Below are 16,183 nucleotides of genomic sequence, written 5' to 3' on the forward strand. Positions count from 1 at the left end.
GTGGGGTTTTCGGCCAAATTGGACAGAATGCATGAATCAACAACAATGGGCCTGGCCAACAGGGATTAAAATCAAGATCAAGGGTTAAGATTAGGGTGGTTACGTGATTTGAATTAATTGGCAGAATTTTAAAGGGGTAAATGGTGCGGTAGGTGGTAGGTATTGCGGTAGGTGGTAGGTATTGCGGTAGGTGGTAGGTATTGCGGTAGGTGGTAGGTATTGCGGTAGGTGGTAGGTATTGCGGTAGGTGGTAGGTGGTAGGTATTGCAGTAGGTGGTAGGTGGTAGGTATTGCAGTAGGTGGGTGTAATAAATGGTGTGGTTTGGGAGTTGGGAATAGCTTCATGTAATTGTTGGCCGAAAAAACGGGTTTACCGCCTTCGGCAAAATTTTTACCGCCTAGTGGCAGAATGTGATCCACAGGTGCAACATGGGGTTGGACGGGGTTGGGTGGGTTTTGGGTGGGTAAAAGTCTCGAAACCGTATCTACCAGTGTTCACGCTGTGTGGATCAAAAAAGGGTGCTGGATAAGGAATCGTGGGTGATCTTTAACGTGGCCCTTTTTCTATCGAGAAATCAGGCATTCTACGTAGTATTATCGATGGGTTGAAATGGTCGCTAATCCATCCGTAGGGCCGTCCATTACCTCAATCCAGGCAGGTGGGGGAGAGCTTCCCGGGTGGGGCCCACTACCTAGTGATTTTTTTTTTGTCCGAAAACGATTGACAGGTGCTGTCTTGGCTGGGTTGCTGTATGCCCAATACTGAGTTATGCCATCAAGTCCAAAGTTGAATTGCTACCGGTACATTCTAGCTCATGCAACCACTTCCTTCGAGGCAAACTTGAAAAAACAACTCCGGAGAGATCCGTCTTTGCGCAGTTCATAGGTTGACAACGAGTTCGTCGCCACATCATCTTCGAGGCTTGCACCAAGTCTGCACCAAGTCTGCACCAAGTCTGCCAAAGAAGCTCGGCCCGCGGCCCGGCTACCAACAATCAGGTCTAAAACTTAATCTAATGCCCCTAGAATCAAGCATGGAGACCACGACGACGACTGTCAAGTTTGATAACATCATCAACTTCCGCGATGTAGGCGAGACCATCAATATCTTTCTCGGCAAGAGGTACCATCATCCATCCCCTGTCACTCATTCCCATCCCCACACCATGCAGCTCTGCCCTGATTATTACTCTATCCAATGATCTGTTTCCCATGGTAGTGTTGACTGATATATTTCCGATATATAATCAGGTTTGTAAAGGAGGGGCTATTATTCCGCTCTGCACGCCCAGGTAAGTGAGATATACACATCTTCTACATTCAAACCTGCGCTTCCGCCTTTTGGTCTTTCTACCTCTATGGCAAAGGTCTTAGGCTTGTCGCGGAACCTCGGCACTTGCCGACAGCTATTACTCACAACCTATATGCTGACGAAGAGATAACGCCTATTATCACACCCCCACATGACCAGATGATGCCTCGCTACACGACAGAAAGCTCCTTCGAGATGACTTCGGCATCCGTACAGTAATGGATCTCAGGACCAAGTAGGCAAACGGCCAGCTACTGCATTCGAATATTGTGCTCCTTCTCTATTGTCCAAGGCTACTCACACCAGACTTTTTCTTGTACACCCTGGACAGAACGGAACATGATAAACAAGCCAAAAAGCGCCAGGCTGCCCTTGCTGGTACAGGTCCGACGCTTCTGAGATCCAACGATGCGCTAGCTGAGCCAGTCAAGATCCCTGGACTCCAGTACCGCGAGGTCCGCATCACCGGCCGTGCCTTTGAGCGCCATCTGTTGAGCCAGCTGACCTGGCTAAGTTGGTTGTAGGTTTCCCAACTCCCCCCCGGATCCTGGCCTTGTTCGCGGCCCCTGTTTGGCTTGCCAAGTGCCCAAGAGTTAATAAAGATAATGCGCAAATGTACCAGCAAGGTAATCTTTCTGTTCATCCTGGGCTTCCGGATAGAGGCGGTGGCCATCCTCGGCCGCGAGGTCATGAACCCGCGCGGCCTATCCGGCATGGCTGTCGACACGCTCGACAACTCTGGAGCCGAGGTCGCCGAGGCACTGCGCTGCCTTGTGGAACCCGGTGGCCTCCCGGTCTTGATCCACTGCACGCAGGGCAAGGATCGCACCGGCATGGTTGTTATCCTCATCCTCATGATCCTGGGCGTGCCGCTTGCCGCCATCGAGCACGACTATAGGCTCTCAGACGAGGGACTGATGTCGGAGAAAGACGAGCGCATGGCTGAAATCCGCGAGATAGGGCTCACCGACAATTGGGCCGTCGTTGCTCCGGATATGATACCGGCTGTGGCGAACCACCTCGAGTCCCGGTATGGCGGACTTGAGTCTTATTTGGACCGGATCGGGTTTAGCAAGGACGAGCGAACAAAGCTCAAAGAGCTTCTGACATATTGATGGTACAAGTATATAACGGACAGCGATATGATTGAGGAAGGACTAAGAGGTCAAATACGAAGTAAAATATTGGTTTTTGGGTATCATAAAAATTCTAGGGCATAAATAAACCACCCCGATTAGTGTATCTATCTGCCAACTTCGCCCTCACAGCTTTCTGAACCGCCCTTGCAGCCAGCATCTATACATCTTGAGCTTCCGAGCTCGATTGACCAAAAGTCTTCGATCGGCTCCGAGAGCCTCTATTTCAAAAAGATCCGGCTTACTTGGCTGGTCTGCAGCGTCTGCCGCTGGTGGAGGCCCACCTGTCTTCCAGATGGTCGACAACTCATCCGTCTCGAAAAAGTAGACGCGCGTACCATCTCCCCTGATGTAAAAGTTCTCTTCTAGATACCGGCCCTTCCGGAACCGGACTTGGGCGAGGTCACCCCTGCCATAATCACGGAAGCAGACGACACCACCGGGCTTGAGCAACCTGTGTACGTTTGCGACAGCCTTGGCCCACTGGGCTGGCGACAGCGCCGAAAAGATGAATACCATGAGCGCAACGTCGACGCTGCCCTCGGCAAGGCCGGGCGGCAGCTCGTCGCCCGACACGTCCCATACGTCGGCTTGCATCTGGTCCGTCCCATAGCTCTCGTGTGAGCGCATCACCTCGACGGCTTTCTTGGAGAAGTCACAAGCGTGGATTTTGAGGTGGGGGTTCTTGTTCTGTGCCAAAATGGGGAAAGCAGTGTTGCCAGCCCCAGCGCCAATTTCTAGCAGTACAAAGGGACCAGTGTCCTCTTTGATGGCCTTGGTCAGAATGGGGAACTCTTGCTGCAGCCACTTCCTATCCTTGAAGAAGTTGGCTGTGTTGTTCTTGTAGAACTGATTCCACCATTTGGCGGGGTCAGAGTTGAACCTGTCTGATGTCTTTGTTAGCCTCCTGAAAAATACGAAGACTTTATATGCGTGTGTGCTTGATCAAATATGAATGTGAAGAGCGCGTATCAGATAGGGGCGAAATAATAGTCATCATTGATTTTCAGATGAACTATACTTATTAATGAATTCAATCATCATGTGCGCAGGGAAGGGAAAAGGGTTCGTTCATGTTCGAGTTTACGAAAGTGAAAGACGAGGAGAGGATGGTTAAGTAACTTACGTTTGTCAAAATCCGAGACCGGCGACTGGCGCTGCAGGGCATACTGCTGCTCCGCGTACTCCTTGTACACGTCGTCGGTCTCGACATGATCCCACGCATTGAACTCATAAGGATCGTCATCCTCATTCAGGTACCGAGACCCAAACTGGAACGGGTCTGCCCGCTTCTGGTTGAAGTCGGGATCGTGAGACCGGTGCGGAGGGACAGGAGCAGCTGCCTCGTCAACTCCCTCTTTCGGCGTACCCGCCACATCCAGAGCAGCGACCGACTCGACCAACTTGTTGTCAGTAGCACTGCTACCACTGCCAAGCTCGGTGCTGCCCGGGGCGGCGGGTGCGGCGAGTGCCTCCTCAGCGACGCCCGTGGATGCCATGGTGGAAAACTTTTACCGTCAGGAGCAGCACAAAACACAAATGAAGGATTTTATGCTTGCTAAAGACGACTTCAGTGGGGACTGAAGAATGGGCATTCGGCGCGCGCTGGTGAACACTCGGCTTTTATAAGCTCGTGCTTTGAGTTGATGTTAAAAGCAGCTGGTTGAGTGATAAAAGTGAAGGAGAAATTGAAGAATGAGAAGAAAAAAATTCACAATTTTGTCTATCGCTAAACCCTTGTAAAGTCGACCAAGGTGGGGTAGATTTTGATTCCAGGGGCCACACAGTGCGAAACTGACTTGCGGGCCCGGATTGCCGAATGTCGGCGCTTTTCTTTTCTTTTGTTCTCGGAGCCCAGACAGTCCAACGACATCAGCTTGCAATACCAAGCAACTTCCACAGTACAGTCTATTAGCGGTGTCAGACAAGACACAACAAAATGATGGATCGATAGCATCCGCAGCCTACTGTGCTACCGAGAAAAAAACAATGGCGGCAACTCTGCGTCAACTGGCGCGCCCGGCCCTCCGCGCGCCGTCAAAACATCTCGCCGCTCCAGCGATTACATTCCATCTCCACGACCAGCACCAACACCACAACCAACGCTTCCTCCCAGCGGCGTCGCGCGCGACATTCTTCAGCCTCCCTGGGAACCCACTGGGTCCGCCGGCTCCCGCACATCTCTCCGCGCGCCGGCGCCTTCCGTACCAGGCCTCGGCGCTGTACGACATCATCGCCGACGTGGACTCGTACGCCTCGTTCCTGCCATACTGCACCCACAGCCGCGTGACTGCGTGGCGGCCTGGCCCCAACGGCAAGGGGCGCTGGCCCGCGGCCGGCGAGCTGACGGTCGGCTGGGGCCCAGTCACCGAGACTTATACCAGCCGGCTATACTGCATCCCTGGCCGGGTGGTCGAGGCCGTCAGCGGCAAGGGTACGCCGGGGATCTCGCCCGCCGAGGCCAAGGAGTGCGGCATCGATCTGGACGAGGTGATCCCCGGCACCAAGGCGTCTGTGGGTGGGCTGTTTGAGAGCCTGGTGACTCGCTGGACTGTTACACAGGAGCAGGGAACCGGCGGGTCGAGGCCTTGGGCGGACGTCGAGCTGTCGATTCGGTATCAGTTCTCGAACCCCATGTACCAGGTCGCTACGGGCAGCGTGGCTAATGAGCTGGCTGGCGTGATGGTTAATGCGTTTGAGAAGAGGGCCAGGGACCTCCTTGGCGCAGCAAGGCCTTGACCAGATCCGGACCGTCTGTCTGGGTCTAACTTGGTCGGCTGTGTTGGCTGTGCTTGCTTTGATGCAACAGACGATGTGTACCATCATATGGTGTAAAACTATGTAAGATGAAGTTCACCGGAACTATGAGGCACCTCCTGTATACTACTCTATACATTTAGATGACGATACCCTAATCTCGACTAGACCAGACGTCTCATGCGTCTTTTAAGATACATTACACAGCAATGTACCAGGAATCAAGTGTACACCAATGAGAAATAAAAAGCGTCGCAGTAACACCGAATGGAGGCCGAAACGCCTCGCTCCTAGTCATCTCTTTTTTTTCCCTTCCTGTATTTAACAACCAGATCCCCGATAACTTTTATAATCAACCATTAGAACCAAAAAAAAAAAAGGTCATTATTCATCACCATTGATATTACTTCTTAATGGGCTCATAAACCCTGAAGGCACCAAACTCCCAGAACGCATCCGTGAAAGCGGATGGGTTTGTTGCGACAAAATCGGAGCAATTCATCGGACCTGTGATGTTGTCTTGTTAGAAACATGAAATCGCTTTGCGTCTTCTTTTCGGGACCGCAAGAGGGTGGACTACTTACAACCAGAACCGGCGTACGCCTTATCCCCCCAGTCACCGCACAGCGAGATATTGAGAATGATACTCTGGTTCCTAAAGTGCTCCCCAATGTTGCACTCGGTGCTGGGGAAGTCCGCCATGGCGGGACCCCAGCCGCTGGGATCTGGAGTGCCGACCTCGACATCAGCCGGCACCTTGGCCCTGGTGAACTGCCAGGTCCTGATGCCCTCGTCGCGCAGCTCGACGGCAAGAAGACCACCACCGGCCTTGTTGAACCCAGACCCAAAGGTATCGTTCCCGTCGCCGCGGACGTTGCAACCGGTGTTGTCCTCGCCGCCGCTGTAGCAGTCGGCCTTGGCGGCGGCGCCCGTCATGATGCGCCTGACGCCCTCCATGGAGCAGCCGCCCGACGTGTGCAGCGACTGCAGGTTGCCATCGGTGGCGCGGTTCACGGCCTCCATGACGTCGATCTCGCCGTCGCGCGGCCACCTGGTCAGGCCCGCCAGCCACAGCGCCGGCCAAGTGCCGCAGCCAAACGGCGTGTGCTTGACGTCAAAGATGAACAGCCCGCGGTCGTACTGCCGCTTCGACTCGACGCGGACCGACATGCGGCCCTCGGCGACGTCGGGGAAGGTGTAGGGGCTCGACGTGTTGTCGACGCGCAGGATGGCAGATGTGCTGGAGGTAGAGGTGAGATTGTAGATCTTGGCTTCCTCGCGCGTCACGTATTTTACGAAGCCGTGGGCTATCGGTGCATTTGTTAGTTATCTGTGTTACAAGAACACTCACTTGGGCGCAAGATGAGATTTTTTAAAGCGCAAACGCGACATCAAGGTGTCATACTTGGATCGTCCCCGCTGTAGTAGCTGAACTTATCAAAAAAGTTTTCTCCTGAATCTCCGGGCATGTTAGCCAGCCAAATCTTGTTTGTACCAAGCACACTGTGCTGAGAGCCTGAATATGGTAATATAAACCTCGAGGATATACGGAGATTTACTTACAGGTTTCTGTGAGGGTGTAGTTGATCTTGAAATAGTCGGGATATCTATTTTTATGTTGCTCCGTCGTAATAACCACAGGAACTACAATAACGATTACAAGACCAATAACCGCCAGTGCGACGACGAGTGCCGTGGTGCGTCTGCTCCATCCCCTGAAGCCCTTCTTGGTTGATTCCTCGTCGCTGGCTGGATGGTCCCGACGAAACCACGAGCCCCTGGCTGCGTTGTGTGTGCCATCCTAGTCCGCCAGGTCTTGTCAGCCACGTCCACTAGAAAAGATGGTTAATATTTTGCAATGGGGAGTATACTACTGACCGAGACAATACCCTCGGAACCACCACCTCTGAGAGCGGGGTGTTCCTCAAAACTGTTGGCACCACTACCTCTTAGGGCGGGGTGCTCGTCGACGATACGCACCGACTCAGCAGCAGCGGCCAGCAGTCTCTTCTCGTCCATGACACTCGCCGGGATAGGCGCCATGTCTGCACCGCGCCTTATCCTCACGACGTCCTGGTAAGTCGGCGGTACGGAAGAGGGCCACTCCTGCCACACAGGCTCGTAGGAGGCGGTCTCTTCCACAGGATCAAGAACCACTGCAGAATCGCGGCTAGAAGAATCTGCAGACGAGTTCTTAGGCCGCAGGTCTTTCTGCTGCTGCTGCTGCTGCGGTTCCTCCAGTTCTATCTGCTGCTCCCGCTCTAGCTGCTGCTGCTCCAGCCTCTGAAGGCGCTGCCGCCGCTGCCTCTGCATCCTGGCCTCCCTCATCTCGTGCATCTGGCGACGCTGCGCCGTCTTAGGCCGCGGCTGCGAGCGACGGTGGACTCCGGGCTGACGCGAAGCGACCCGCCTCTGCGACTCGCTCGACCTGTTGAGGAACTCCTTGCTGTTGAACTTTCTCAACGCACGGGCTGGCAGCGTCTTCGGGGGCACCCAGTACTCAAAGGGCGTGTACCCGTGCTGCTCCCTGGTGCGGCGGATGTAGTCATCAAACAGCTCGCTGCTTACTGTGGCTCTGACGCTCATGTTTGGGGGCGGATGGGTTTTGATATGCAGAGAAGTTTGGAAGGGTCACCCCTCGTGTCTGCTGTATGATCCCTGGCTTCCCGGGCGCAGAAGGAGGCTGTGTTGTTTTGAATTCTTCAAGCAGTAATGTCTTTGATGGAATGGGCAGTTCTCAAGATATTTCAGTGTATTTCTTTCCATAGAATTAAAAATGTGTATGTTGGTCAATAAATTCTTGGGGGAGATAAATATAAATAAAATATAAAACAATTCTCGGGGGCAAAGAGAGCGTAAGACGCCAGTCCAGACCGTTCAGACCAGCTGGGACTTGTTACTGACTTTGTTAAAGAGAGGAATATGGCATTTTGGTATATGCACGAAGTTTAAAAATGAAGGGAAAGATGATATCGAACGTGTCCAGACTAGCAGATCGACCCAAAGGGATTTACATGGCCCCATATAAGCATAGATAAAGGAAGCTTCGGAACGGCGGATACCATTATAAAACTCCCCGAACGATATCAAAAAAGTAAGATAAAAAAAAAAGGACATGTCAAGCTACACCCTTCCGCAAGAGTCGTCAATGCAGAGCATTACCAGGAGGCGGCCTGTTACGGAGTTAGTGTGGGTTCCGGGGTGGGGGGTCGAAGAGTAGCAACAAGCACGCAAGGTCAGCTCTCGTTGCTTCTCTTGCTCTTCGTCAGGGGAAACCATCTAAATCGGGTAACTTCTGGCAGAAGGATTTCATGCGGGGCGTTCAGCGACCGGTCTAAAGCTGTAAAATCTGCAAAAGAACAAACCCTAAAGAAGAAATGAAAGGAAGCAAAGGGCCCCGTAATCGTTGTTTTAGTGTTTTGCTTCTTTTTGTTGCTTGTTACCACGGTACGAAATGGGTGCAAAGATGGACCTCAAAGCTTCAGGAAGGTTTTATGTCATGAGAGCCGGGATTGAATTTTGACCTACCCAAACATCTGCTTGGTATTGGCGGAAGGAGGGTTTTTAACCAAAAGGTCCATCGTCTGAAGAATGCAGCCTGTGAACCTTATGCGCTTGACTACACAAAAGTTTGTCATGATGCAAAACTCCAGCAAGTTCGAATTTAATTTATGTTTTCTAACGACTGTCGGAGCTAATAGTACAAGTGTGTAGCTACTACTAGAAATAGTCTACCTAACTTACCTACAGTGTTTTAGAGCACGAGTCGAGCCAAGTCAGGCTCAAAGTGTGGTCGGTGGCTTCGCTTCATTATTACAACTTCCAAGTTCTCGACCCAACCCAAGATTACGCCAACTCAACTTATACCAAGTATAATACCAACCATTTTATCATGTCGTCCCACATACGGTACTTGACCTGCCATCGCAAAATTGCCGAACCGGGATGCGACATGGATAATTGCTACTTCACCCGGGCGAGAAGTTGGAAAAGAAACACTGCAGAACCGTCGATACGAAGCGGAAAGGAGGGTCCCCCACTCTCGAGTCGAGTTCCACCCGGTCATTGTTTTATCCTCGTTTTGCAGGCCCCAAAGGGCGAACCTGTCCCCCCCATCCGAACTTGTGCACCACTTTGCTTCTGTTTGAATCATCGTCCATGGCCGTTTATGCGGTTAGGCTTTTTTTTTTTTTTTTTTTTTTTTTTTTTTTTTTTTTTTTTTTTTCGTTCTTTTCTTTTTTGTTTCTTATGTGTCAATCTCTCTCTCTTCCCTCGCTCGGAGCTTTTTGATTCATCGTTGCCGGTGCATGACGGTCGTGCACGATTCGATCGTTCCGATTCATGTTAAACAATTAATACCGAAAGAAAGAAATACTAGATAACGAGCATGGGGCTAGAGCAACAGCAACAACAGGGAACTGGAAGGTACTTAACTTTTCCCCAATTATAAAGTTGGCGATCTTTCAAGATTCGAGATACAGTGGCTTGACAGGATACGATATGATATGACAAGACATGCCGTTGGAGTACTGACCACGGAGGACGAGGTTAAAATGTCCGTGAACCCATGATGAAGCCGAACCTGAAGAACATATCTGCGTTACTTGACGACCGGTTCTTTTCTGCGATAAGAACGTTGTGTTTAAGCCTTCGTATGAAAACGTATCGATAAGATTAGACGAGACTCTCACTTCCCACAATGCCCTGTGCGTAAATAGTATCGACCAGTGGTCACATTAAACAAATAATGCCTTTGCAAGAGCCCTATAATTTTGTTCAATCAAGCCTCAATCGTCATCCTCCACCCTAGCCCTCTTCGGCCTGCCACCATCGTTGCCTGATTCTTGGAGACCATATCCCCTCTTTGACGAGGCGGTCTGTTCGACCTCGGACAGGAACTTGTCCACATTGAAAGGATCCGTCCCGGCAGCATCCTTTTCGAACTGCACCGGGCCTTCTCTGGCCTCCACCTCCCCGGCGCCGGAGAATGTCCCACGGCCCAGCACCTCACCATACCTGCTCGCCTTTTGTATCTTGGCCATCTCCGCATCACCTGCCGCCTCGTCCTCATCATCGTTGTTCGCACGAGGACGGTAGATACTGCTGATGGCGTCCTGGACCGCAAACAACGGTTTGTCGTAGGGATTGTCTTCGTTGATGCCGCCCTCGAAACCAGACGACTGGTTGAAAAGTCGGGAGTCGTACATGCCTTCTGCCGACTGCGTGGGCTTGGCGAGTCCCAGAGCAATCTTCTCAGAGATGTCTCGGTTCTGCTCCCGTGCCATGACCTGTACTCTCCTCTCCGCGCCCATCCTAGACTGTCGTAATTTGCGTTCCTCCTCCTTGCGTCGCTCTCTCCTCGCCTCCTCCCGTTCCCGGATGTCAGATTCCTCGCTGTCTGAACCAGATGAATAGGATCGGCTGCTGCGGCTGCCAGACCTGGACCGCCGTCTGCTCCCAGCACCGGCACGCTCTTCCCGCGCCTTTTGCGCCAGCTGCCTCAGGTTTTCCTCCTTCTGAGCCTTCTCCTTCTCTGCCAGGCGCTGCTGCATGAGCGCCCTCTGCTTAACCTCCTCACGTGCATGCCTGTCGGCGACGTAAAGGGACTCTGATAGCTGTGCGAATTTGTCGTTGATCGTGACGTCCTGCAAGCCCCTCCCGTCGGCAGCCAGACGCTTGTCCAAGGGTACCGTGAAACCCTTGGGGTTCTTCCAGTTTGAGATGGGCGGCGGTATCCTCCAGTCCTCCTGGTCCTGAGCCGTCAGCTTGCGCGGCGGCGAGTGCATGACTGGCGGGGGCGGGCTGGGTGGGCCTCGCGGGATCTTCTTGTGCTTGAATTTGGGAGGTTCCATCGGATCCCGTTGCCGCTCTACAATCTTCATAATCCGGTCCTGCTTCTTAGAAGAGTCACCCATTTGATTTGCCGGTGTGTACCGCACAAACGTCGCGTCCTTGCGCTGGCCAACGTTGACATTCTTGGGCTTCTGGGCCGCCACCGCGCCGCTGACTAGCGCAGCCAGTGCGTTCTTGGTCCTCTCAGTCGTGGCGGCAACCTCCTCCTCGCTCGGCCTCTCAAGATTGATATCGCCAGCCTCGGCCCGCTGCCGCAGCGGGATCAAGTCCTTGAACGAAGTGTGGATGACCCTGCTCTCACTGTGGCCCTGCCTCGCGATGGCATCATACTTGACCTTGCCATCGGAGCCCACCTGCACCGCCAGCGCGTTGCTCTTGGTTGCCCCCTTCTTGCCCATCTGCAGCGGGTACTGTGCCACGGGCACCTCGGGGAACGCGCCGCCGTCGCCAAAGTCCTCCTGACTGCGCGGCCGCCATCCCGATCGCTGGCCGTAAGGGGGTGGGCCGGCCCTCTTCAGCACCACTTGCGTCTCGTCGAGCTGACCCGGGCCGAGGATCCGCGGGCCGCGTGCCTGCTGGCCGTGTGACGGTGCCTCTTCATCTTCGCCTGTGTATTTCGGTTTGGGAAGCGCCCGCGCGAGCCCGGCTGCGATTGTCGACATTGTTTATGTGCGAGTCGGCGGGTGTCTAGTGGTGTGCCGACGGTAAGCCCCGAGTGAGCGATGATGCACGAGATGAGTTGGGGCTTGTGGTCGGGAAAGTTAGCAACGCGAGCGAATGGTTGTAACGAAATTTTGGGTTTGCCGCGTTCAAACTTCACCTTGGCAGCAGGCTGGCTGGTGCTAGCGCGATTGAAAGGTGGGTCCAGTCGACAGATATGCGTTAATCGAGCCTTAGATAAGCGCGTCACTGAAGTCGATTGTACTACTTTCTGCATTGTAACCTGCTTGCTTAGGCCGTTGTGCAGGTCATTGAGAGCTACCTAGAGGAAATAACTTAATTTGACTTTAAGCCTTGATTTTGGATTGCATGGTTGGAAACCACACTTTAAGAATTGTAATACGCACGGCAACCAACCACATTCACAAATTCAATGGACTTGTTTGAACTGAACAGATTTGAGAGTACCAAAATGCCTATAGTGAACCCGCTTGCATCACTCTCCCGAAAGGCTTCTAGAATTCCTTACCACAATCACTGCGCGTGTTGTCTGTAGCGTTAATTGTAGCAGACGACACAGATTTTTGAGGATTTCGAGACCTGCCCGTTTGCAACGTTTGTTTGTTGTACTCCTAGACAGATGACCCCAAGCAAAAGTTTACCACCGGTATGATGAAGACAGATCATACGTATCCTTTCCTCGCGCCCTATGGTTTCAAAGACATTTAATGTTAGTGGCTTGACTTGCGCCAGGGTGAAGTAATCTGAACCACGGTGGTCACTTGGAAAGGTGGTCGCATACCTGGAAGAAGAACCTAACGATAAACACCTGCAGCGCTCCCATAAGAACAATCAGACCGCATTGAATCAGACTGAAGTTGATGATGCGTTTCTCCGTGCTCCTAACAGTGGCAAAGTTGCGGTTTTCGCGTGTACGGAAGTACTTTTGGTGCCTAGTGATGGACGATAGCTGGCCTGAGATCTTGAAGGCCGACTCCTCGAGTACTGATGTCTGTTCTGGTGAAGTTCCCTTCTTCGACGGGAGGCCAACACGAGCTTCGTTCTCAACCTGGGTTGCGCAATCATATAATCAGTATTTCTGTCCGCACCCTCAAGTCATCCATGGCCGATGGTGGCTTGGCCGGGCAACTCACGGCAATCTCAAAGTCAACCACCTTGTCGTCGTATGAGCTCATAGTGTTGCTGAAGCAGAACCTGTACTCTCCAATATCGTTGACGGTAAAAACAAAATCACCCTGGCGCTCTGCCTCGCCATCGAGAATGACCTTGCCAGTGGGTCCAACAACCTCATAATCGACATCAAAACTGCCACCAGATTGAACCTGTTTGTTTGTTTGTCCTGATCAGTCTGATTGACCATTCTATGCGTCATGGCTTGGGGGGTCGTCTGCTCGTCATACCGCATGGTAGAAGGCCATCTTCTCGCCCTTGGTCTTGCCAGTGGCGTAGAAGCACGCCTTCTCGCTCGCGTGTAGTTTATATGTCAGGGCCGTTGCGGCAGCTTGCGCTGCAAACCAGGCAAAAAGCCCATACGTGAATAATAAAGGCTGCATCGTGTTCGTCGGGGGTTTGTATGTTGTGGCCTTGTTTTGTCGTCGCAAACCCGCAATGGCGTGGGATGTCGCGGCAATCTGGTTCAAAAACCAAAACCTCTGTACAGCTACACAACTTCTGGCCAGTTGTCGCAGCTTCCCCTGCACGCCAAGCCTTCACACTCAACGCAATGTGGAAACTTTGGCGGACCCCTCCCTTGTCAATTGCTTACATAACCAGTAGGGATCTACCATGGCAAAGGTAAAAAGGTGGTACGGTAGCGGTACGTACCTTTCTTGGCACGTGAAGGAAACTGCCCGTCATAGTGAATGCCTGCTAGAGTGATATCATCACTCCCTCGGTCACATTTCTAGTCTTATCAGACCGGATTCCACATTCCACAGGATTCCTTGCTGCAGCGCGGCTCCTTGCTTAAAGCTTTGGTTGCATGGCCTCAATGCACCTAGACCTACCTACTAATTACCACCCGCTCTGGAATGTACTGTATGGCATGTTTAATCTAAGATTTGTGAACTGCACTTTCTTTTTCTTACCGTCTTCTTCACAGTCCCTCAATTGAGAGGCAAAGTCTTGTGTCAGGCATCGATTCGTTCTGATTGCTCGCTCTTGTGCGTGTATGTGCACTCACACTCTCTCCCTCCAACTCCCACACTCCGTCCATTCATCATACGATTTCTTTCTGCAAGGATTAAATCAACAAAACTCAATCTCGCCGTCGCCATGGCGAGTTTTCACACCAGGACTGCAGCCGTCAGTTCGGTAGCCTTGAGGGTTCTGTCATATTTCTTTCTCAGATGGGGTCTTTTGCCCCTCATCCCAGCGGTGGTTTTTGGGCTATTCGCCATTTATGTCCCCAGCTTCATTTCGGGATATAAAAAGGACATCGCCGACGATGTGGTTGTCAGAGACACAACAATCACGTCTCCTCCAGTCGTCAAGCAAGAAAATGGCAAGGTCACAATTGTCTCGGAAGAGGTTGAGATTCATGAGGTGATCGAGAAGAAACCGTACAAGCTATGGCGGACCCTTCTTGGGGGGAGGCCGAATCCACGCTCTCCCCTCGCCTCTTATCTCACCTTTGTCGTCAACATCTTGCTGGTGGGCATGGTTGCGGACCGGTTGTTCCGGGAGCATCTCTACCCGACTGAGGGCCTATCTTTTGTCCGGGTTGGTCACGTCTCAGACACGGAGGCCAAGTTTCTCATCCGCGAGCCCGACCAGACCAAAATGCCCGTCACCCTCCAGATCCGCCTCAAAGACCCTGAGCCGCCGTTCGAGATGTCGACCTGGCAGAGTGTGGGAGGTGTTCGATGGACTTTGAACGAGACTGATTACACCGCAGTTCTGACCGCCCCATTGCGCCACTCGAAACAGCGCACCTATGAGTGGCAGACATCCAACAACCATTCTGGCGAGTTCACCTCTGCGCCAAGGCCAGGCCAAACCCCTGATCTGTTCAACGGAAAGTTTACTTTTCTTTCCACCTCATGCATAGTTCAGCGCCTACCGTATAACCCCTCAGACCATGCACTTGCAATTCCCGGCATGAGGCATTTGGCCAAGGTCCTACCAACTCTTGGGGCTCAGTTCATGCTGTTCCTCGGCGATTTCATATACATTGACGTACCGAAGCGCTGGGGTACCCACGTCGATGTTTACAGGCAGGAGTATCGCCAGGTCTATGCATCACCCGATTGGCCCGGTGTTGGACAGAATCTTAGCTGGATCCACGTCCTCGACGATCACGAAATTGCCAATGACTGGCATGCAAACAAAACAGGCGTGTACGAGGCCGCCGTTGACCCTTGGCATCACTATCAGACGGCTGTGAACCCGCCGCCCGCCAGACAGGCTGGTCTTCAGGCAGCAAGGGCAGGTGCGACGTATTTTGAGTTCTCACAGGGACCTGCAAGCTTCTTCATGCTCGACACGCGCACGTATCGCTCCAGCAATTTGGTCAAGCCTTATGATAGTCCCGAGAAGACGATGCTTGGAAAAGAGCAACTGGATGATTTCTTGGACTGGTTACAGCGCCCTGAGCCTAAGGGGGTCAAGTGGAAAGTTGTAGCATCGTCGGTCCCGCTCACCAAGAACTGGCGCGTCAACACCCAGGACACGTGGGGTGGATTCCTTGCCGAGCGGCAAAAGATTCTTGAGGCCATGTGGGACGTTGGCGCGCGTGGCCTGGGCGTCGTTGTTCTGTCGGGCGACAGGCATGAGTTCGCCGCTACCAAGTTCCCTCCCCCGGCTGGCTCCAAGTGGCCTGAAAGCTCAGCGGTTCATGAGTTTTCTGTGAGCCCGCTTAGCCAGTTCTACTCGCCCATTCCGACCTATCGTCAGACAGACGATGAGGATGTTGAGATCAAGTAAGTTTGCAAAGCCTGAACCTGGTTTTGCTATGCGTTGCAGCTACTAATCGTCTATCCATCTGCTAGATACATCAACAAGGGAAATTCTAAATTCGGAGCCATCACACTGGAGAACCTGGCAGGAGGGGAACAGAGTACCTTGACGTACCGTCTTTTTATTGATGGGGTGGAGACTTGGGACACTGTTGTACTATCGCCACCAGAGCCGCGCAAGGAAAGGGCACCTAGCTTCTGGGATAACATCCTGTAAAAGCTTTGATACTCTGTGTCAAGGTTCTGGGAAACGGATGTGTATTTCATTTGTTTGTCTGTGACTACTGCGTCAGAGCTTTGAGCGAAGGAGCGAGACTAGCCTGGGGCAAAGGATTGCATATTTCAATTTTCTAGGTCGTTTTGTCTATGGGACTTGTAAGGCTGCTAGATTAGACCAAGCAGCGGGATATATCCTTGCTAATGAACAACAATCTTCACTTTTCATTATTTCCAAACTGCTCTTGAAATTTCTATATTATAAAAGTACA

At 52.4% G+C, this 16,183-nt stretch overlaps 7 protein-coding genes across 7 annotated transcripts; 3 read left to right on the top strand and 4 right to left on the bottom strand.

Moving 5' to 3' along the window:
* The first annotated feature begins 924 nt into the window (after positions 1–924).
* PgNI_02392 (uncharacterized protein) lies at positions 925–4,114 on the top strand. Its single transcript, XM_031122459.1, has 6 exons — positions 925–1,123; positions 1,252–1,292; positions 1,472–1,547; positions 1,644–1,832; positions 1,935–3,335; positions 3,575–4,114. Exons 1-5 carry the CDS (start codon positions 1,017–1,019, stop codon positions 2,425–2,427), a joined length of 906 nt encoding a protein of 301 aa, XP_030986896.1. The 5' UTR covers positions 925–1,016; the 3' UTR covers positions 2,428–3,335; positions 3,575–4,114.
* On the bottom strand, positions 2,575–3,947 carry PgNI_02393 (uncharacterized protein; the record flags this gene model as incomplete). The annotated part of the gene is made up of 2 exons (XM_031122460.1): positions 2,575–3,335; positions 3,575–3,947. 2 exons carry the CDS (start codon positions 3,945–3,947, stop codon positions 2,575–2,577), a joined length of 1,134 nt encoding a protein of 377 aa, XP_030986895.1.
* A 323-nt stretch (positions 4,115–4,437) lies between the features above and the next one.
* Positions 4,438–5,187, top strand: PgNI_02394 (uncharacterized protein; the record flags this gene model as incomplete). Its single annotated transcript, XM_031122461.1, has 1 exon — positions 4,438–5,187. The coding sequence occupies one exon, from the start codon at positions 4,438–4,440 to the stop codon at positions 5,185–5,187; it is 750 nt and encodes a 249-aa protein (XP_030986890.1).
* A 357-nt stretch (positions 5,188–5,544) lies between these two features.
* On the bottom strand, positions 5,545–7,791 carry PgNI_02395 (uncharacterized protein; the record flags this gene model as incomplete). Its single annotated transcript, XM_031122462.1, has 5 exons — positions 5,545–5,712; positions 5,790–6,512; positions 6,611–6,664; positions 6,769–7,006; positions 7,084–7,791. 5 exons carry the CDS (start codon positions 7,789–7,791, stop codon positions 5,609–5,611), a joined length of 1,827 nt encoding a protein of 608 aa, XP_030986889.1. The 3' UTR covers positions 5,545–5,608.
* Positions 7,792–9,992: 2,201 nt separating this feature from the next.
* PgNI_02396 (uncharacterized protein) lies at positions 9,993–11,720 on the bottom strand (the record flags this gene model as incomplete). Its single annotated transcript, XM_031122463.1, has 1 exon — positions 9,993–11,720. The coding sequence occupies one exon, from the start codon at positions 11,718–11,720 to the stop codon at positions 9,993–9,995; it is 1,728 nt and encodes a 575-aa protein (XP_030986892.1).
* A 315-nt stretch (positions 11,721–12,035) lies between these two features.
* On the bottom strand, positions 12,036–13,408 carry PgNI_02397 (uncharacterized protein). The gene is made up of 4 exons (XM_031122464.1): positions 13,140–13,408; positions 12,873–13,061; positions 12,521–12,787; positions 12,036–12,425 (listed from the first exon to the last, which is right to left on the bottom strand). Exons 1-4 carry the CDS (start codon positions 13,290–13,292, stop codon positions 12,402–12,404), a joined length of 633 nt encoding a protein of 210 aa, XP_030986891.1. The 5' UTR covers positions 13,293–13,408; the 3' UTR covers positions 12,036–12,401.
* A 255-nt stretch (positions 13,409–13,663) lies between these two features.
* Positions 13,664–16,131, top strand: PgNI_02398 (uncharacterized protein). The gene is made up of 2 exons (XM_031122465.1): positions 13,664–15,659; positions 15,729–16,131. The coding sequence occupies exons 1-2, from the start codon at positions 14,014–14,016 to the stop codon at positions 15,910–15,912; spliced, it is 1,830 nt and encodes a 609-aa protein (XP_030986898.1). The 5' UTR covers positions 13,664–14,013; the 3' UTR covers positions 15,913–16,131.
* The last annotated feature ends 52 nt before the right edge of the window (positions 16,132–16,183 follow it).

This window comes from Pyricularia grisea (genome assembly GCF_004355905.1).
Source record: "Pyricularia grisea strain NI907 chromosome Unknown Pyricularia_grisea_NI907_Scaffold_1, whole genome shotgun sequence".
In the NCBI taxonomy this organism is placed as follows: domain Eukaryota; kingdom Fungi; phylum Ascomycota; class Sordariomycetes; order Magnaporthales; family Pyriculariaceae; genus Pyricularia; species Pyricularia grisea.